This window comes from Macadamia integrifolia, chromosome 3 (genome assembly GCF_013358625.1).
Source record: "Macadamia integrifolia cultivar HAES 741 chromosome 3, SCU_Mint_v3, whole genome shotgun sequence".
In the NCBI taxonomy this organism is placed as follows: Eukaryota; Viridiplantae; Streptophyta; class Magnoliopsida; order Proteales; family Proteaceae; genus Macadamia; species Macadamia integrifolia.
This window is the reverse complement of record NC_056559.1, coordinates 666,662-688,593: the sequence shown is the minus strand read 5'-3', so window position 1 is coordinate 688,593 and position 21,932 is coordinate 666,662. Positions and strand designations below refer to the sequence as shown.

At 40.3% G+C, this 21,932-nt stretch overlaps 2 protein-coding genes, 1 non-coding gene and 1 pseudogene across 3 annotated transcripts; 2 read left to right on the top strand and 2 right to left on the bottom strand.

Moving 5' to 3' along the window:
* Positions 1-2,914: 2,914 nt before the first annotated feature.
* Positions 2,915-5,263, top strand: LOC122074736 (annotated as a pseudogene).
* Positions 5,264-7,278: 2,015 nt separating this feature from the next.
* LOC122072665 (probable indole-3-acetic acid-amido synthetase GH3.1) lies at positions 7,279-9,507 on the bottom strand. The gene is made up of 3 exons (XM_042637046.1): positions 9,154-9,507; positions 8,980-9,081; positions 7,279-8,901 (listed from the first exon to the last, which is right to left on the bottom strand). Exons 1-3 carry the CDS (start codon positions 9,471-9,473, stop codon positions 7,539-7,541), a joined length of 1,785 nt encoding a protein of 594 aa, XP_042492980.1. The 5' UTR covers positions 9,474-9,507; the 3' UTR covers positions 7,279-7,538.
* A 3,150-nt stretch (positions 9,508-12,657) lies between these two features.
* TRNAV-AAC lies at positions 12,658-12,731 on the top strand. Its single transcript has one exon. It is a non-coding gene; the product is annotated as a tRNA-Val (tRNA).
* Positions 12,732-16,987: 4,256 nt separating this feature from the next.
* On the bottom strand, positions 16,988-18,940 carry LOC122072626. Its single transcript, XM_042636994.1, has one exon. The coding sequence runs from the start codon at positions 18,643-18,645 to the stop codon at positions 17,191-17,193; it is 1,455 nt and encodes a 484-aa protein (XP_042492928.1). The 5' UTR covers positions 18,646-18,940; the 3' UTR covers positions 16,988-17,190.
* Positions 18,941-21,932: the final 2,992 nt, after the last annotated feature.

Below are 21,932 nucleotides of genomic sequence, written 5' to 3'. Positions count from 1 at the left end.
GATCAGCTCGGTTTGAGCTGCTTTGTGTTGGTTCGGTTTCGTGGCTTTGTTATGCATTTAGACACCCCTAGACTAAAAGATGACCATCATATATAGGATCCATAACATGGAAGTAACCCTACTTAATTGTAACCGTCAAGAAAAGCAAGGGAGAAATAGGTTGGGTATGTTACGGTTTTCTTGGGCCTGCATTTCACAGACAATAAATTTTCTCAAATTGGGCTTGAATCGGGCAGGGGCCTAAACCCTAAACTTTTATGGGTTCAAATACAGACCGAAAGAAAATCATACACCATGGGCTGGATTGTAAAGGTTGATAACTGCTGCTATGCTTCGGATGGGCTAGCAGGCCTTCACACAAACCTAGTTCAAACTGGTGTTCAGCATGTCACTACTTTTGTGACCCAAAGAAAAACAGGAAAAATGAAATGTGGTACAACAAATGACACGGTGAATTTTCCATTCCAAAAATGCTAAAAGCACAGTTATTGTAATGTCACGGTCCAATCGAATGGTCAGTTATGGTTTTTTTTTTTTTTTTTCCGTATAATTCCTCAATTATTGGTAGGAAATTGGAATATGAGATTTACTTTTTAAAATATTTTTGTTTCATTAAACAACTAGGAAAAAGGTTGCACAGGCTGTTGGGATGCTCAACCTATGTCACTCTATCTTACTCCCCTTTGGAAATGATCCCATTGCCTCTCTCATTTCTACCCCTCGTGGTTAATCCCTTAACTTCAAGAATACTAGTAGCATGCCTAACCTTCACTTTTTTTATAAATTTGCAACATGTTTAATGTGGGGTGTCAAAAAAACTTAATAAGCCCGAACTGCCCAAGGGCTTGATATCCAGTCCGACGTAGAACTAGGTAGGCTTGGATTGAGTTAAAGAGACCTTAGGATTGGGCTGGGTTTTAAAAACCCTAGCCTATCCCGGTGCATTTACACCATATTTTTGATAGTTTAGAAAGCACATTTCGTGCATGATTGATTTGACTTTGAATGCAATTGGGGGCTTCATGTTAGTCTCTGGCACAGTCAGGTAATTAGATAGAAGCAGCGGAGTCAAAAGACTCAAAATGCGAACAAGTTGGTGAAATTGGACCAAACCAACAAGAATTAGCCCAAATGAAGGTTTAATGTATATTCCTCTCACTGGGGCATTGTGAAAGTGGTTGAAAATTGGACCACACCAAAACCAAACCAAACATGGAAGACCATATCTAAAACAAACCCAAATCAATACCAATCAGGAAATCATAAATTCCATGCTTATGTGTATGTGTATATATATATATATATATATATACATGGCAATCAAACCCAAACCAAACCAAAAAGAGATAATTAAAAGAAACTGAACCAAAATCAAAACTAAATCTTCCCTTATTAATGGTTTGGTTTCGAATTCACCTGTTATCTCTCCAAAATAGTGAAACCAGATCAAAACCAACCGAATCTTCGGATTGACACTCCTGGATAGAAGATTGACCTGGATGACTATATTAAGGCCTTTTGTCCCAAAGCGGGTATGACTGCTTCTTCTAATGATTAATCCCCATACTTCTTCTCCATAGGGATTGCAAATCCAAATCACCATATTGGTGAGAAAGGACTGGAGTTCTTGGTTTGGGAACAACAAGAACCTTTGTTTCTTTAGAGGGGAAGGTTAGAGCAAGCAAGAGTTCCATTAAGAATGGATTGGAGAAATTATGATTTGGGAGAATTGCACGCATGCGAGGGTCCATGGGATGCGCATTGACGTATTTAATAGACCATTCAGAAGAGCAACACTCATGGCCTTTGATCTATTTAGTTTACTGAAATATTGCTCCAATCATTTGATTGAGTAGCATTCTTTTCGCCCTAGTGCCAACCAATGTGGGTCCATGGGAATGTGCATTGACGCATCCAACAAGTGGCTATAAGGTGGTCATTTTGCCACCGCCTTTGTATCTGACCACAAGAGTGTATGATTGGATAGTGATCTTTTCTCCGTTGCATATATGTACTTGGGGGAGGACTTCCCATGATGTTAGTGTAAGAAGGAATTTCCAGTTATATGAGATCCACATACGACCCACATGATTAGAATAAGAAAGAGAACGTCAGTGAGGGCCAATGTTTTATTCTATGAGAGTTTGTGTGGGCTAATGTTTTATTACATGAGAGGAGTATATTGGAATCTCTACAAACATACTTCTTTTTCCCAAGTGTTTTTTCGCATATACTCCTTGCTCTACACACATGGGGTCCTCGAGCCACCACTCTACCGTCTACACTAACCACTGACCACTGATGGAGATTCGGTTTCTTTGGTAATTATCCATGTGGATAGAGAATATGGATTCCTTGTAATACTCTCCAACATAGAAACTAAGGCATTGTTTGACAACGTTCTGTTTCTGTGTTTTCTTGTTCCCAGAAATAGAGAAACAATCTAAAAAGCAATTGATAAAGTTGTTATGTTTCACCATTTTTAGAAACATAAACAAAAATTTATGCCTATTTACAATTCTAGAAACGACTTTGACGAAATATATCCGACTTATTTCGTTGTTTCTAGAAACAAATTTAAGAGAAAAAAAAGACTATTGTGCCTGATAAATCTCTCAACTATTTAAACTTAAAAAAATACAACAAATTCTCTCTTTCTTTTGGGCATCCGATGATACTATTGGATTTTTTAGTAACATTATATCTATAAAAAATATTTCAAAAAATAGATTTATCAAATATCGAAACATCCATTTTTATTTTCAAAAATGTAAAATGTCGTTTATGTTGTTTCTAGAAGCAGAAACAACAGCAAAAACAATATATCAAACAAACTTAACTGTTGCCCAAGTTACCTGTCAGCGAGAGGAATAAAATCTTATGGTTAGGATGAAAATTCTCACGTTCTTTCCAAAATGATATCTTCATACCTAGCCTTGAGATTCCATTTCTTAGAGCCAAGTTTTTTCCCCCCTTGAGCCACTACTCCAACCCACCAACCCCGTACTAGGAATCATAATTCCTTCCCGTATAGGAGTAGATCCAAATAGAAAAGGGCTCCCATCTTGCTCAGTCTCTTCTTCAGTCATTGATGGCTACTGTCACTACTTCTCTCCCTGAGCCAGTTGGCACTGCCGCTTGCGAGTCGCACGCGAAGGCGCTTCACTTCATCGAACAGATGACCAAAAACGCCGACGCCGTCCAAGAGAAGGTGTTGGCGGAAATCTTGACCCAAAATGCCGAGACTGAGTACCTTCGCCGGTACCAGCTTAATGGTGCAACCGATCGGGAGACCTTAAAATTGAAGACACCGGTCATCACCTACGAGGATATTAAGCCTGAGATCACACGCATTGCCAATGGTGATCGCTCCCCCATCCTCTCCAGTCACCCCATCTCTGAACTGCTCACTAGGTAGGCACTTATTTACAGAATCCCTTTCTCAATTTGGCGGCGTGGGTTGTGGTCTTGGGAATTTCCAATTCTTAATTAGTTTCTAAAAAATAAAAATAAAAATTGCAGCTCTGGAACTTCAGGCGGTGAGAGAAAGCTCATACCCACCATTAGAGAAGACCTGGATCGCCGTCAAATTCTAAGTAAACTTGCCACACCCGTCATGAACCTGTAAGAGTACTATATATTTCCATTTCCTTCGTTTTCCAGCATTCACCAAAACGTACTCCGCCCAAAATCTTGTCTTCTGTTGTTTCTGCAGTTACTTTCCAGGCCTGGACAAGGGGAAGGTGCTCTACTTCATGTTTGTGAAATCCGAAATCAAGACTCCTGGCGGGCTATTAGCACGTCCGGTGGTCACAAGCTACTTCAAGAGCGACAACTTCTTAAAGAGACCCTACAACCCTTACAATGTATACACCAGCCCCATCGAAGCCATCCTCTGCCCCGATTCTTTCCAGAGCATGTACACCCAGATGCTATGTGGCCTCTACCAACAAAAACAAGTCCTCCGAGTTGGCACCGTGTTCGCTTCCGGTTTGCTCATGGCGATCAGATTCCTCCAACTCAACTGGGAGCAACTCGCCCTTGACATTTCCACCGGGGTCTTGAACCCCAAAATCACCGACCCTTCCATTCGCGATTCCATGTCGCAAGTCCTCAAACCCAACCCTGAACTCGCCGGATTTATAACCAATGAGTGCTCCCGTGGGAATTGGGAAGGAATCATCACCAGAATCTGGCCAAACACCAAGTACCTCGACGTGATAGTCACAGGTGCCATGGCCCAATATATCCCGACCCTCGATTACTACAGCGGCGGCTTACCTCTAGTATCCACCATTTATGGTTCCTCTGAGTGCTTCTTCGGCCTCAACCTTAATCCCATGTGCAAGCCCTCCGAGGTGTCCTATACATTCATGCCCAACATGGCCTACTTCGAGTTTCTCCCTCAAAAACCCACATTGAGTGGAGACGACTCACCTCCTCGACTGGTCGACCTGGTCAATGTGGAAGTCGGTAAGGAGTACGAACTGGTGATCACCACATACGCTGGTTTGTACAGGTACCGAGTTGGTGATATACTCCGAGTCACCGGGTTCTACAACTCGGCTCCGCAGTTCTACTTCGTGAGTAGGGGGAACGTCCTTCTGAGTATCGATATGGACAAAACCGATGAAGCGGAGTTGCAGAAAGCAGTGGAGAGCGCATCAGAGTTGCTGCAAGAGTACAACACGATCGTGGTCGATTACACGAGCTATGCAGACACGAAGAGCATTCCTGGTCATTACGTGATTTACTGGGAGTTGCTGGTGAAGGACCCAGAGAACGCGCCGAGTGAGGAGGTGATGAAACAGTGTTCCTCGCCATGGAAGAATCGATGAATTCGGTGTACAGACAAGGGCGAGTGGCTTACAACTCGATCGGAGCGCTGGAGATAAGGGTGGTGAAAAACGGGACATTTGACGAACTCATGGAGTACGCCCTCTTAAGGGGAGCCTCCATTAATCAATACAAGGTTCCGAGATGCGTCAACTTCACACCTATCATGGAGCTCCTCGACTCTAGGGTTCTCTCGGTGCATTTTAGCCCAGCTTGCCCTCATTGGACCCAAGAATGACGACGGTGCTAGATGGGGATAACCTGTATGAAGTCAAGCAAGACTGCAATGATCATCTTCTTCTTCTGTCTGTTGTGCACTTGTGCCTGTGAAACCTGAACTTGAGTGGCGGTGGCATGAATTTGTAAATTCGATGAAATGTGGAAGGTAATGTTGTCCACCCAAAGACGTACTCTTTAATTTCCAACATCTCAATACTCTCCTGAAAATTTTCATTCCGATGGTCAGCAACTCAGCAGTGGCTGTGACCTGCTGGTAGGATGCCTGTACTGAAACGCTGCAGACTCTGACGGTAAGATGCCTGTACTGAAAGGCTGCAGACTCTGGACCCAGGCCACCTTCATTCATCCATTAATAGTAGGACCAGTCACTTTCAATGTCCTTCATTCATCCATTAATATATAGGAGTAGGACGACCATTATCAGACATTTTCTTACGCTTTTTATGGTCCACCCACGATCCTACTATAATTGAGAAAATAAAATCGTCCTTACCTAGATCACACCTTTTGAGTTTTATGTGGTATTTAATGAGAAAATTGAGTATTATTCAATGATTTATTTATGTGTTTATTTAATTACATAATTTATTAACAATAAAAATTTATTATTGTAATAAAAGGTAATAGTATAATTTGAATGAAGGATGGTTGAAGTTGATGATGGCACTTTCCTAACTTTGGCTTCCCTTTTATTTGCAAGCTTATTTTGTTGCCACATTCTTTCAAAAGAGGTCGTCATTTGAGGAGGGAGCTCTTCAAGATGCAAGGAGGTTAATTTTGAGTTTATCTTTTAGTTAGTGTTTGGGGGGTTTAGGGGTTTTTATGAATGTATAACTGATGTGAGATTATATTTATGTAACTCTCAACACCTCATATGAAAAGAAGATTACAAGATATCTCTAATATTGTCATGTTAGATATAGAGGGATGGCCAATGAAACATCACTTGAATGGGTGATACAATACAAAAGGTTAAGTTATTAAGTGGAGATAACTCAATTTGATATGAAGACACATCCAAAATCCCTGGTAATTAAGACTGTAACTCTTTAACTTTCAACATCTCAATAAACTATCTTACGTGTAGCTTTGATGTAAATGGCTCTATATAAGGACACTAGGGAGAACACACAAGGGACTTGATGATCATAATTCCCAACATCTCAACCCTCTCTCAAATGAAACTTTACTATACCAGGCCCTACATTTGAATATTAGGGTGAACATAACAAAGGGTATTGGATTATGATACAATTTAAAAATGCTGGAATAACCAACAAAATACTACTTATAGGTCAAACCTAAAAGAGTAATTTAAGTTCCAACATTCTATTATCCGATGTCTAGTGATTTTCACTCCCACTACTTGCAATTTCTAGGGTAGAGTCTCATTCCATTCTTTTCCATTAATTAAAGGCATAAAAGATTCTAATCCAATGATTTAAACTTATAGACAATAATCCCCTGAATGCTTTTATCATGTACCTTTTCTGGAATTAGCCTTTTAATCACTCAAACTGAGAAAGACATTTGCTAGTATAAAATAATAACACGTATTAATATTGCCTTCTAGACTTGAAATCTATTATGAGAATACATAACAAACACAACATTAGTGTCCACACAATAGAAGGAGATGCGAAAGTTGAGAAGTCTAAAAACAGAGACTTGAGTATTTGTAACTCCAGGAGAGGACAATTGTACATGAGCATCCAACTTAACAAATAGTAGATTTATATTGTATGTCACGCACAAGCACAATTATCGGCTATGGCCAATCTAGTAAATAGTTTAATAGAATTAAAACTGAAACTAATAAAGTGAAGGGAAAAAAAAGGAAACATTGTGGACTCAAAAGTTGACCTATACTGGGGAACTTAAGTATTTATTAATCAATTAATAAAGATCTCGGGCTTAAGTAACAATCAATTAATAATCAGGCATTTTTAATACAAGATTGTGAGTTATCAACCAAACACCATGAATCGAAACCGATTGACAATACCCTAAGACATGTATAATGGAGCCGCTCCCATGACACATACGAATCAAATTCACATATAAAAATAATTTTTATGGATTTAATTTTTTATTTTATTTTTTTATTTAATATATTCTAAACCACGAATCAAAGACGTACAAGATTATTCTCCTACGTGTAATTGATCCGGATTCGTGCAATGGTGCGTTGGAGCCGTTCTCATTCTCAGACACCACGTAGGTAATTTAATTAATACCATCCACATTTCAACTAATTTACAAATTCATGCCATCACCACCACCCCAGAGAGCATCGTTGGAGGAATGAGGCTTTTACAAACAGACTCGATTATCACAATCTAGATTCTAAAAAACCACTTTGAAAAGCTTAAATGCTTATCACGATGAGACAGAGAGGGCAAGAGAGTGAATAAGAAGGGGAAAATGGATTTTTTTCTTCCAGATTTTCCATTGAAGTCTGGTCATCGTCGTCGTTCTGGGGTCCAATGAGGGCAAGCAGGGCTGAAACAAGCAGAGATGACCCTGGAGTCTAGTAGCTCCAACACAGGTGCGAACTTGATGCACCTCGGCACCTTATATTGACCAATGGAGGCTCCCCTTGAGATGGCATCGTCCATGAGTTCCTCAAATGTGCCGCTCTTCACAACCCTTATCTCCAGCGGTCCGATCGAGTTATCCGCCACTCGCCCTTGTCTGTAAACAGAATTCATCGATTCTTCCATGGCCAAGCAACACTGCTTCATCATCTCCTCACCGGGCACGTTCTCCGGGTCCTTCACCAGCAACTCCCAGTAAATCACGTAATGCCCCGGAATGCTCTTCGTGTCAGCGTAGCTCGTGTACTCCACCACGCTCGTGTTGTACTCTTTCAGCAACTCCGATGCGCTCTCTACCGCTTTCTGTAAATCGGCCTCGTCGGTCTTGTCTGCTTCGATACTTAAAAGAACGTTCTTCCTCCCCACGAAGTGGAATTGGGGAGCCGAGTTGTGGAACCCGGCAACTCGGAGTATGTCCCCAACTCGGTACCTATAAAGACCGCCGTACGTGGTGACCACCAGTTCGTACTCCTTTCCAACTTCCACGTCCACCAGGTCAACGAGACGTGGAGGTGAGTCGCCGGCACTCAGTTCGTGAGGAAGGAACTCGAAGTAGGCAAAGTTGGGTAAGATTGTATAGGATACCTCAGAGGGCTTACACATTGGTTTAAGGTTGATGCCGAAGTAGCACTCAGAGGAAGCGTAAATGGTGGATACTATCGGCAAGCCGCCGCTGTAGTAATCGAGGGTTGGGATATATTGGGCCATGGAACCTGTGACGATCACGTCAATGAGCTTGGTGTTTGGCCAGATTCTGGAAATGATTCCTTCCCAATTCCCACCGGAGCACTCGTCGGTGATAAATCCGGCGAGTTCAGGGTTTGGTTTCAGGGCTCCCGACATGCAATCGCGGATGGATGGGTCGGTGATTTTGGGATTCAAGGTCCCGGTGGAAATGTCATGGGCGAGTTGTTGCCAGTTGAGTTGGAGAAATCTGATCGCCCTGAGTAACCCAGAGGCGAACACGGCGCCGACACGAAGGACTTGTTTTTGTTGGTAGAGACCACATAGCATCTGGGTGTACATGCTCTGGAAGGAATCGGTGCAGAGGATGGCTTCGATGGGGCTAGCGTATACATTGTAAGGGTCGTAGGGTCTGTTCTTGAATAGATCGCTATTGTAGTAGCAAGTGAGAGCTGGACGTGCCAATAGCCCGCCGGGAGTCTTGGTTCCGGATTTGACGAACAAGAAGTATAGCCCCTTCCCCTGTTCTAGACCTGGAACGTAACTGTAGCAACAACAACAATTACAGAAGATTCACAAGAGGGTTTCATCAATTCAAAACCTGCATGCACATAGTACTCACAGGTTCATGAATGGTGTCACAAGGTTATGAAGAAATTGACGGCGATCCAGCTCTTCTTGAGTTGTGGGCATGAGCTTTCTCTCACCGCCGGAAGTTCCAGAGCTGCAAAAATAGAGGATAAATAAGAACGGGAGAGAAAAAGAAGGCTATGATAGAGAGATTGGGTAATTATACCTAGTGAAGAATTCAGAGATGGGTTCACTGGAGAGGATGGAGGAACGATCACCATTGGCAATGCGTTGGATCTCAGGCTGAATATCCTCGTAGGTGATTACTGGTATCTTTGATTTGAATGTCTCCCGATCGGTTGCGCCGTTAAGCTGGTATCGGCCGAGATACTCAGTCTCGGCATTTCGGGTCAAGATCTCAGCCAAAACCGCCTCCTGGACGGTGTTAGCCTTCTTGGTCATCTCTTCGATGAACTGAATATCCTTCGCATGCTTCTCGCAGGCGGCAGTTCCAAGTGGAGTAGACAGAGAAGTGGCATTAGCCATTGTTGAAGCAAAGACTGTGAGCAAGCGGGATAGAGAGAAGTTTTTGATTTGGATTTAGTTTGGAATGATACATTCCTTATAAAGGCGTTGGGAGGGGGCGGGTAAAGAGGGCCCTTGATCATAATTAATAATAATATAATATTATCTATTCTTATGATGGTTTGAAACAATATCACTTGGCATCTCAATCCGGAAAATAATCCTCGTTTTTTTTTCTATGTATCTTTTATAAGAACATCTCAATCCCGTAGAGTTGTATGGTCAATGTAAATGGCTGTTTAAAATTTTCATGTCCTTATTCCAAATAAGTCTTGATTGCTTCCTTGCAGATATGTTTTGAATTTGGATAAGGTTTACATATGAGAACAATCTCATATGTCCTTAGTTTGTAAATTAAAAATCTATTAAATAAATAGAAAGAAAAATAGATTTTAAATCTATAGACAGACCTCGGGCAAGTGGCCTCAAGGAATTATGAAGGGGCAAAATTTTGATCACGAGACCTCGCTTTCTGAGGTGAAGTCTCATGTCCCCTCCAAACCAGTTGCACTAACCCTTGGGATTCATATGTTGATTATTTTCATACATAAACCTGATCTTATCACATATGTTTAAACCTTCCATCTTGTCTTTTTTACATTCTTAGCTAGAATTGCATCATAATCTTAACTTTCTTTTCAAACCTCACCTGATACACATGGGTATTTATAATTATTTGGACTATTTATTGATCTATCATATTCTTGAATGATTTTTCGAAACACTAATCTTGAGTTAATAAAGAACACAGTTCAAAAATGAAGATCTATATCTTTGTTTTGAGAGCTAATTAATGAAGTTGAAAAATCCAAATTGTTATCAAACTGTGCTTGTGTTTCTGTTAATAAAGAAACTTTCTTGGGATCAAGTGATCATAAACCATCAATCACTATTTGGATATAGAAACTTTGTATGCCTTTTTTATTCACTAATAAATAGCCAAAAAAGAGAGAAATTTTCCTTTTCCTCTCCTGATAAGTTTGATCTTCATTGTTTATCATCGCAAGCTGTCAGTAGAAGCTCTTGTTTTAATTTCCACGTGGCGGAGAAGATTAAAATAGATCAGATAATTGCAGACAGACCAGATAGGTTCTGACAATGCACCACTAGGATCTTTATCCCGCTGGCTGCTTTATCTGATGCTTCTGACATGCATGCATTGTTTTCTTTGTTTCAGGGTCAACAAGAACAAATTTCCTTATGTGGGGCTCAAATTTCCACAAAAAGAAAAAAAATAAACTTAAGAAATTTCTGATCTTTAAAAACCCATTTGATGTTTCTTCGTCATGACTTTTGATATGATCACTTGGTCATGCTTGCCTATCCGTTGGGTTCTCCAAATGATTAAGACGAATTAAAGATTCTGTGAGCAGGAGTATGAGCTTAGGTTGGAATTTCCATTTGTGTACTTACAATTTAAGTAGGGATTTTGGTAATAAATTATTGTGCTAGTCTTTTCAAATATTAGTCGAAGTAAATATAAATTATTCCGAACAACTTGATTAAAAAACAAAAACAAAAATAACAGCCTTAACATGATTATTTCACTTGACGGGAGATGAAGAGAACTAATAAATGGTCTCCTTATGGGAATCTAATTGAAAATTCAATATAAGTAAATAATTCCCTTGAGTTTGTTTTGACCTATCAAAATTCCTCAATAGCGAAGAAGAAGAGAGATGGTTATGGCCCTTCTCATTACTTTTCATTTTTGATGTTCGACTTATTTATTTTCCGTCGTCATTCTATACAAAGAGTTAAAAGTCAAATTCGACTAGGTGATGATTCAATAGTTCTTGATATCTCGTTCTCTCTATCTAGTTCTAATTATTAGTTATCATCTAAACACATAATATTTGTTCAGGTAATTATAGATTGACCTGAATGATCACCACTAAGGAAAAGACCCTAAAAATCCCAATTTTGACACACCACGACGTGATCAATCACCGAAGTATATGGTGCTTGCCTTCTTCACATTCAAATTCCATGGTTTTTAAGAGAGATTTATATGTTCTGCCAGCCAAAAGTATATGGTGCTTGCCTTCTTCACATTCAAATTCCATGGTTTTAAAGAGAGATTTATCTGTTTTGCTAGCTAGATGTGGTCAAAGTAAGAGTGTTAATCGGGTTGATTTTGGTGTATACGATGCGGTTTGGTTTAGTTTACATTTATTTCGCTGAAATCAAAACCGCATCATTTAGTAAACGGTTGCACTTTTTTAAATTGCAACCATTTAGTAAACAGTTTCGGTTCCACTATTTTTAAACATTGTCGGTTTCACGGTTTTAAACGGTTTTGATCGCGGTTTATTCCATACGATTTTTAATCGGTTTGCTAGTTTATTCGCATGCTTACTAAAATTTGTTTTTGTTGATAAACGCTTCAATCTTGTATCAAATTAAATGAAGCATTGAACAAAGAAGAATTTAACTACATAACTACATAATAAGAGTAAATTATTGAATAGATTGTTGGACAGCCTCTATGGTCCTTAATTATTCCCTAAGTTAAACCATTATGTTTTGTTAAAATAAAAAATATATTTAATTGTTATACGGGTTAATCAGATCGGTTTTAATGGTTTAAACTGGTCGATTTTCACGGTATCAATTCGGTTTGAAACCAACGGGTTAAATGATAAAAATCGACCCAACTTATTTAACTAATCAGTTTTAAACTTAAAACCAGAATCAAACCATTTACCTACCGATTTTATGGTTTCTATATAAACGGCTCAATTTGGTTTCGATTTCAAATTCACATCCTTAGGTCAAGGCAATAGATGGGTTGAAATCGTCTGCAATTCCGATCTCATACAATTCCGTGCAATACCACCTTCAGGCGGTGACACGTGTATTGATACCAATACAATGGTTCAGATCTGGTACAACTAATAAAACATTAAATCAGTGAAGAGGCATTTAAATCAAATCTGGACCATTGTATTGGTATCAATACACGTGTCACCGTCGGAAAGGTGGTATTGCACGGAATTGTACGAGATTGAAATTGCAGACGATTTTTTTCCGACAATAGATGGCCGAAAACCTCTCCTATTGGACGTATAATGTTTGAAATTCACCCTCCAAAAGTACTGTCATCTATTTTTTAATTATGAAGTGCTCTTTGTCCACCAACATTGGTGTCGTGGTGTAGTTGGTTATCACGTCAGTCTAACACACTGAAGGTCTCCGGTTCAAGTCCGGGCGACGCCATTTATTCTAAAAATCGAAATTTTTTGCCCTTTTTTGTGGGGGCTGTCCTTTTCTGCATTCTAGTTCCCCTGTGCACACAAGGATCAGTAATCCCTTTATACTCTGCAGGTTGTATTTAATTTTGGACCATAAGTAGTAATCACTCTTGCTAATCCTTTACTTGACTAGGGACAAATGTTGTGAAACTGATGTGGCATCTTCACATCACAACTGCAACTTATCAATCCAGTACAGCTAGTGAAAAAGCTGAATAGCCTTGCTTACCTCTGTGTTGCATTCATTACAATAAATTGAGACTGACAATTGGGTTACATGGTAAGTTAGTTACATACAAGGAAATACTAGGAAAGGCTATGGATTACATGGTAAGTTACGTACAAGGACTAGGAAGGATACAACACCCCCCCCTCCCTTTTCCCTCTCCTCTAGCTGAAGGAGGAAGTTAAGCTTGGAACACAAAGGAAAAAAAATCAGATAGAGGGCAAAGCCTTGGTGAAGACATTTGCAAGTTGATGGTCACTGGGTACATAACGAATAAGAAGTTGTCCTTGGGAAAAATGTTCATGAACATAGTGATAGTCCACCTCAATGTGACTTGTTCGAGATTGAAAGACTGGATTAGTAACAGGAAAAGTAGCTGACAAATTATCACAAAAAGAGAAACGGTGGGGAGTGAAGAAATTACCCAAAACCACAAAGAAGAGATTGAGGCAATACTAAGATACTAAGTCTGCAGCTGTAAGAGAAACACTAACGATAATTGGCCTCAGTAGCTCCGTGCTGGACTTAGCAATGGTGGGTTATGTTTCTTTGAATCCCAAGTGATTAAATTTGATCTAAGGAAAATACACGTCAGGGGTAGATCATTGATCGTTGGTGTCGCTGGCCCAATCAGCATCACTAAAGGCACAAAGAGAAAAATTTGACGACCGAGTGAAAATAAGACCATGAAGCAAAGTGCCTTTAAGATATTGTAACATATGCTTTACAGTTTCAAACAAACAGTAGTAAGATGTTGCATGTGTTGGCAAGCTTGTTAGCAGCATAGGCGATATCAGGCCTCATTATTGTGGCATATTATAGTAAACCAACAATGGTCTGATAAAATGACAGATTGGATAAGAAAAAGCTTGCAGTGGAGGATAGTTTAGGACCAACAGGGGTTGGTGAAGAAACATGCTTACTGTAGTCACCAATGTAGTCTGTTTGAGAAGATAAAGACTATACTTGGTTTGAGAAAGAACTAGAGTCAGCAGTACAACAAATCTCTATACCAAGAAAATAATGTGCATAACCTAATGTTTCATGCAAACATATATTTGGACATTTTATCGAACATGTGTGTTATATTTGAACGATCAGACGAAAATGATCATAACTTCTTCATTCAAACTCAGATTGTGACAAATAAAGTTGCGTTGGATTCACGACTCAGAGCACTGCAATCCTCCAGAACAATCTGACTTCAAATTCGACCATATAAAATGACCAAAAGGCCCCTGAAACTTGCACTGGTCATAACTTTCTCATAAGATGTTGGGTCGAGACGATTCCATATGCATTTCCAGAAGGAACCAACAGCCAAAAAAATCATCTTGAATGACCAAATTGCTCCCTAATGTAAATAGGCCAAAATTGGCGGAACCTTCCATGGAAATGCGTAACAACCTTTACTGCCACACCCACTGCACTCAACCAACCTTTGGCTTACTACTCATCACTGCCATGTCATTAAAGTGATCGTACACCAACATCATGGCATCTAGCCACCTCATCACTAGCTCGTGGCCAATATTGCTAACAAGGACAACAATATTGGCTAGAAACCACTTGGATAGATTCCCAAGTAAAGCCAACACAGAAAAGTAAACAAAAAGGCAGGCTTCTCAAATGAAAGTCAAACTCTAGCAATCACTCACAAATAAAAAGGAAGATGATCCTTAGAACACAGCAATGATCTGAAACAGAAATTCTGGAAGTAGGAGAAATTAAATTATTTTTAGATCTTTACTATGTTTTACTTTGGGATGGTTACTTAGGAGGTAGAGTTCAATTCCATCTTAGTCTTCGTAATGGATTAGGAGTTTTTTTTGCAAACATGTACCCCATCAATGGACAGATTTGAATAGAGGATGAAAATTTTAATTGGTTGCTGCCAAGAGCTGTGAGTGCATGTATTATTATTCCTTCTCTTCTTCTGTTCTTTTCTTTTCTTTTTCTTCTCAATATGCTTTCCTTCCCTCCTCTTACTCCCTTTATCTTCCTTGTCAGTGTTACTGTGCTCTGTTTTCGTGACCTAACATTCTCCCATTGTGTGTAACTCTATATCTCCCAAAACCCTCCTCCTCTGTTCCTTTTACCTTGGGCATGAGCTCTTGTTAGGCGACCCAGCCCCATGGAATTTTATTCCATTAAGCCTTTCTATTCTGAAGTTGAAACCAGTAAACAGTCCTGGTGAACCTTTGCTCCACCAGGATGAGTTTCAGGAACCAAAATTTTATTTTTTTCTGCTCTTTATTTGAGTGTTGATCAAGTAGATGCAGTAGGCCATTAGTTGTAGAATTGTCACTCTCATTACATGTTGACCTATTTAGGCACTTGGGGTGGACCCATGGCAATGCAAAACGGGATTTTAGAATCTGGGATTGTATCAGGTCAACTTGCAAGTCTAGTCCTGCAAAAGGTGGTAATTTGATATCTCCGACATGATAACCTTCTCATATCAAGCATAAGTTGGACCTCTTTTTCAGGAATGAAATATGTGGATAGGCTCTTTGTGGTGGCCGACTGCTGTTGCTGTGAATACAAACTCCTGGGTGCTGGTGGTGGGGGATTTGCTTTGTTACTTCACATGGACATAGGTAGAGCTAAAGAACTGAGGCAATTGCTCGACTAAGTTTCAGCTCTTAATGTCACAGTTAACAATTGGAACATAAATCAAAATCTGTATTTTGCCTTAAGGAATCCAAATTAAGCAATCAACTGAGAATAAATGGAATTTTCGTCCATTGCTCTTGATACAACCCTGCATCACATCTTTGAGTTTTCCATGTTGTTGACATGATTGGCCTAGTCTGGGAGGAAAACCTTGACGGACCTCATTCATTTCTGTATAGCATCCCAATCCCCACTCCACCCCATCCCCCACCCCCACCCCCAAAATAAAAACAAGAAAGAAAGAAAGCATGGTATAGAGGAAAGGTTTTCTTTCAGGCCCATAAGAATGCATGTTTACCTAAGCTTCTTGGGCTTGTAGACCTTACCAAACATGTTCTAAGGAGAAACTTGCCTTGACCCTTGATGGCCATAATATTTGCTACATTGCAATTCCTTTGCACTCAAATTTTGCCTATATATTGTCTACGTGATCATCTATTATTTAGCAAGTTTCAGTGCAATTTGAGTGTAATATATGATGATCCTAATTCCTAATCGGTATTAATCGAGATGAATCCAAATTTAACATGTGATAAAATCGTTAGACTGGATAACCCATCTAACTATTGGGTACTGAATATCAACCCTCCACACTGAATAAATTGGTGCCCATTGTCCATTGCATCTGACGCATTTTAGTACAATCTTTCACGTGCGAGATGCTTTGGACATTGCTTGGTTGGAGCAATTTTGGAGAGAATTGAATCAACCTGCGAATTACATTGCTTTTAATTCTTCTGGAAGGTTCTCTTGAGTTATCAGATCTTATTAAAAAAAAAACTCTGATAACTGAATTTGTTTATAGGTATTGTTATCAATATCAGATTGGGCAGATAGACCAATCTGTATTGGTATCGGCCACTAGCTACTACCGATACCTGCGCAAGGGCGATGGATTCCTATCAGGGTAAAATTGTTCTTTTTTTTTTTTATTTTTTTATTATTATTGAAATTGAGGGTATAACCATCTGATTTAGCCTCTGGATACTTTGATTTCAAGTACATGATGGGCATGTGAAGATGCCAACTAATATCTCTCTCTCTCTCTCTCTCTGAACCAAGTGGGGATCACTTTGTTGGGTAGGGGATCTCACAGAAAAGAACTGATGTGGATGGATCACCAATCATATCATGCACCATGCACAGTGCTTAGCTTAGCTTGAATGCTTATCTTAATGCTTAATTACTAATTAAGCTAAGCTAACTCTAGTGTGAAAGCTTGTGCTTTCTTCTTCCCCTCTTCTTTTCCTTTTAGCTTTTCTTAATAAATAAGACAACCATGAAGAGCCTCTGTGTTCAAACTTCAAAGACGCTCCATAGACAGAAGAAAATAGCTGATTATTATTCTTCGATTTAATCAAAATATATATATGTATATATATATATATATATATAAAGGATAACCTGATTTTCACTTCATACATTACACACAAAACCCAACAGAGTTTACTTAATTATAACCACTAATTATTTAGAAGGAAAAGAGATTTATATAAGAAAATAAAAAACAGAGAAGGGAAAATCACACTGACGCTTGGGACACTTTGGCTAACTTACCATCTGGGTTCAATGCTCCTCCACCTTGTCTAACATCGACGCTTGCCGCACTCACTGTTTGGTACTGAGGCACCATCCCTCCCGGCGCATTATAGTACACCTGCCTCCCTGCACTATCATACCCCACCTGTGTATACCCAGTCTCAGCCGTCATCGCCACCGGCACTCCCCCGGCCGTCGTTGCTGCTTGTGGTGGTTGCCTTACTAACCCAACCCCTCCTCCTTCGGTATACGCCCCCATCCCCACCTTCCCTGGCTGAGTTGGTGGTTGTTGAGGTGGGGGTGGACCCATACCATACATAGCTGATTCCCGATAAACATCTGGAACCATTCTCTGCATTGCGTAATACCCCTGACCCAATTGATTCGTCACCGGCCGCATGGTCGGCGGCGCCTGGTACATCCCCGCCGGTGCATGCATCAGATAAACCGGTTGTTCAGCTCCGGTTGCCGCTACTGGTGCTGGGGGAGGAGCGTATCCTCCAGTCGTCATGTGCCTCTCTTGCCAGTAGGCCGCCGGAACCGACATAGTCGCTGGAATTGCGGCTGGGGCAGGAGCAGTCTTCTCAGGAACTGTTTGGACGTAGTATTCACCGGCATAGGCCCTAGAGAGGTTCTCATCGCTTTTCCTCTGGTACACGGGTTGTTGCTCTTGGTTAGCGAATTGTAGTCTTTGCAGCTCATGAATCTGCCTCTGGATCTCCGTAGGGGAAATAATCGGTTCCCTTCCTCCCATATGCCGATCTTCTCTGCTCGAATCTGATAGAGCGGAAATATCGCTAGGAGGTACCCCCGAAACCGCCGTTTCCGGGGTTGATTCTTGCAAATTAGCAGCAGCCGGAGCTGGAGGCGCTGATCCTTTATCCAATCCGAAGAGAAAATCGGGGTTGGTTTGTTTAGCGGCAGCCGCAGGGGGGGAAGAGGTATCCAGAGATTGGATGGGCAAGGAATTCAAGGCGTCGACGAACCAGTCGGATTTGGGCTCAGCGGGAGGGGGAGGGTTAATTGGGAAGAGGAAGAGACGAAGACGGGCAGGCTTCACAGAGGCGCGGTTAAGACGGTCGTACTCCATCATCATATGCTCGAGATCCTCTTCGTTGGTGACGGAGATGAGGGCGTCGAGGTCTTCACCTGGGAGCTGATACTTGAAGCAGACCTCGGTGTCGCAGAGGTTAGAAAGCTTTGAAATGATGCCGTTGAATCTGATGCTGCGATCAACAGCAAGGATCTTGGTATCACCGCCGACGTAAGCGAGCTGGTTATCATGAGGGCGAGGCTGGATCTTACCGCCATAGCTGCACATAAATTTCACCTTGTAATTGGGAGGCTCATCCCAGGAGTGATTCTCCAGGTCGATCTCGCGCGATCGGGGAGAGGAATCGCCGGAATCCGGGTAGGAAGAATAGGAGTGATTCTCCATCGGAAAAATTGATTGAGAGCCTTGAGACTCGAGAGAAGAAGAAGAGACGAAATTAGGGTGGTTTAGAAATGAGTCTAGGGTTTAGAAGAGGTCCATGAGGAAGGTAGAGGTGGTGGAAAGTGAAAAGGTATCGCCGGCGTGGCTTGCGGCGGTGGTGGAGGAGCCAGAAGATGACAGCTGAGCAGATTATAGTGAGGATTTGCGTCTCAGCAAGAGGGGTGTGTGTTTCTCTCTGTCTCTCGTTTTACTTTTGGGGGAGTTTTCCTTTCTTTCTTTTCTTTCTATATATATTTTTTTTCTATTTCTTATTATTTCGAGTGCTTCTTCGATGACTTAGCTGGCCAAGATTGCCTTATTACCTTACCTTAGCCAGTCGCTCCTAGTGGGGGTTATGCTTGGAAAGTGGGCGTTGTTTCTTTGTGGGGCCCTCCCACCTCATCATCGAAGACTGGGAAGAAATTCTAAGTTTACTAGAGTGCGGTGCGAACATGGATTTGATTAAATATAATATTTATCCTATCGGATATTATTTAAAGAAAAAAAAAAAAATGGAGGGACAAGGAAGTGCCAGAGCCCAGAGGACACAGTGAGGCGGAGCGTGACTGCGTGATGGAGAAGTGAATAGAAAGTTTGGGGTAGGGTTTATTTTTACTGATGTCCACGTGTCCGTTATCTGGCAATGATGCAGCCCACCATTGGATGCGAGAAAAAATTAAAGATTACCACGATGCTAGCATGCAGATTCTTACAGACATCACATTTGCTCTCATTAAAATTTTTCGCCGGACGATTCGGTTTTGGTGGAAAATCTACACTTGTCACCATGATCCATAAATCTAGCATTTATTAATTTTTTCCCCTTTTTAGGGGTTATGCTATCATTTTTTATGAGTGAATTCAATTTGAGAGTTCTACAGGGGAATTGATCACCACCGATTTCAATCTCAATCACCAAGAATTAGCCAAAACCCTAGAAACCCGAATTTGAATTGATCATTGACAATTTCAATCTAAATTGACAAGATTCGGGTGAATAGATCTAAAAACCCTATAAAACCACTGTTAATTGGTCAAAATCAAGATTGGTTTCAATTGCTTTTGATTCGATTGAGTCTATTGATATGATAGCAATTCTTCAAATAGCCGGAGTGGGAATTCATTCCATGACTTTAGGAAAAATAGATCCATATCTTACACCATGAAAATTCCTCCAAAACTTCCATTTATATGCGTTATTGTTGTATAATTTTCATAGAAACATATCTTCTTCTTCTTTCTTTTTTTTTTTTTAAATTTAAAATCTTATCCTCTGAATTATGCAAATGTGATAGGACCCATGGGCCACCTACTTGATTCAAACTTCATAGTGATCCATACAAAATCGAAAGAGATTATTTAATTTTCCACATTATCATTGCAAACATGAAAACGGCTAAGCAAAGGACCATTATAGGATTTATATCCCATCATCCTACTTTTGCCTCATGAACAGGCTAAGCTTATTTGAATATGTGATAAAATAAAAATAAAAAAGTAGCACCATAATCCATCCTCTAACAGAAAATCTTAGATAAAGAAAGAGTCATAGATTGAGACCCATTTTATTTAATGTCATAAAGTCCACTATATTACAAAATTTCAAAGTATAGCTGGATAGTTTCTTTTTTTTTTTTTATGATTGTATAGTTCATTCTTTTTAATCATGATTCAGAATTGACATCCTCGAAGTTAGAGTTTTCAAGATCAATGTTTTAAAAGTCGGAATTAGAATCAGCAGAGATCGATCCTGATTCTGGTAGATTTGGATCAATTAATCTATGTTGCATGCATTTTTAGGGTTAGGGCACAATCTGGCTAATTTTGGTGAATTTTGGACCATTTGTAAGTGATCCACATCGGAATTAGGAGAACCGATCTGATTCTTTGATTTCGCTCTTTAAAATCTACCCGGGACCCACAAAATTGGGGTCTATGGAGAAATTTTAAAACATCAGGGCCCAATGGTGGACGAGAGGCGCGTATTAAATTAGGGAAAATGAAAAATAGTCAAAAGTTATAAACGTTTAGGTTAAGGTATGGATTGGGACTCTTTGGGTCATGCTCATTTAATATCTCTAACATGACATGACACAAATATATGTTAAATAAACAATGAATTCAACTGTGTAAGAACATGATTTAAAGAAGACTATGAGTACCCATAGAGAAAAAGAATAAAGGATAAAATGGAATTGTAATGTAGGATCATTAACATGTGTACCGTTGGATGGGATCCTTGTGGGGGCTCCATTTAGAGATAATCAGTACATAGGATTCACTCCCCCTTTTTTGGTAGAAATTGATCAGTGACAATACCCCTAGTACATGTCCATAGCTTTGGCAGTAAAACATTTCCACAATCAGTAATAAATTCTGAGTGGGCCTCTCTCTCACCTTTGGGCTTTCTTTAGTTTTAACCTCTGAGTTGTTTGAGGAGCATATCGAGATGCTCGCTCCTCCCGATCCTATCTCGCCCACCGCCGCAAACAAAAATACCCTGCTCTCTCGTCTCAAGTCTCTATACTGTGATATCTATTTTTTATTGATTACAATAGTATTGACTGTTGACCGCCAGCAATTCCCGCATGGTATAAAAGGGAATATGGAAAAATCGGACTTTCATCCTCTGCCGCGGGTGCGGTTGTGTCGTGAGGATCCGATGACTGAGACAACATCAGCACACGTTCTGATGCGTGCCGGCCATCGGATCTCGCCGCACGATCGCACCCGGGGCAGAGAAAAATTCAACCAAACCTTCGCTGGCGGATGGTCAGTGGGTCACCCACTTTAAATACTGTAGTAAGAAAGAAGCACCACGAAATCTGCGGGCCTATCCGTTACTTTGTTTATCTGTGGGCAAAATCTTTTATAGGAAAGAATTGTGGGCCTCTCTGTCACCCCGTGTAACACGTCCATCTGTATCCCGCGTTGCCATTGGTTGGTTGGAACCTCCGCTCAAAATTTTCATCATTTTTTTTTCACCTCGATAAATGTTTTTATAAGTTGACACTTGCTTATCATTATCAAAAATTCTTAAAAATCATTTATAATTAAGGGTGTAAAAATATTGGAAAAATAACGGTATGCTAGCGTAGTACCTAGGAATTAAGAATGCTAGCAACATTTTGATCGTAGAATTTGATCAACATGAATTGAACCGTTTGATGGAGAGAAAATAAACAAAATTTCAATGCACGGTTGCAACACCTTCACTCTCTCTCTCTCTCTTCGCCAGAAAAAATCATTCA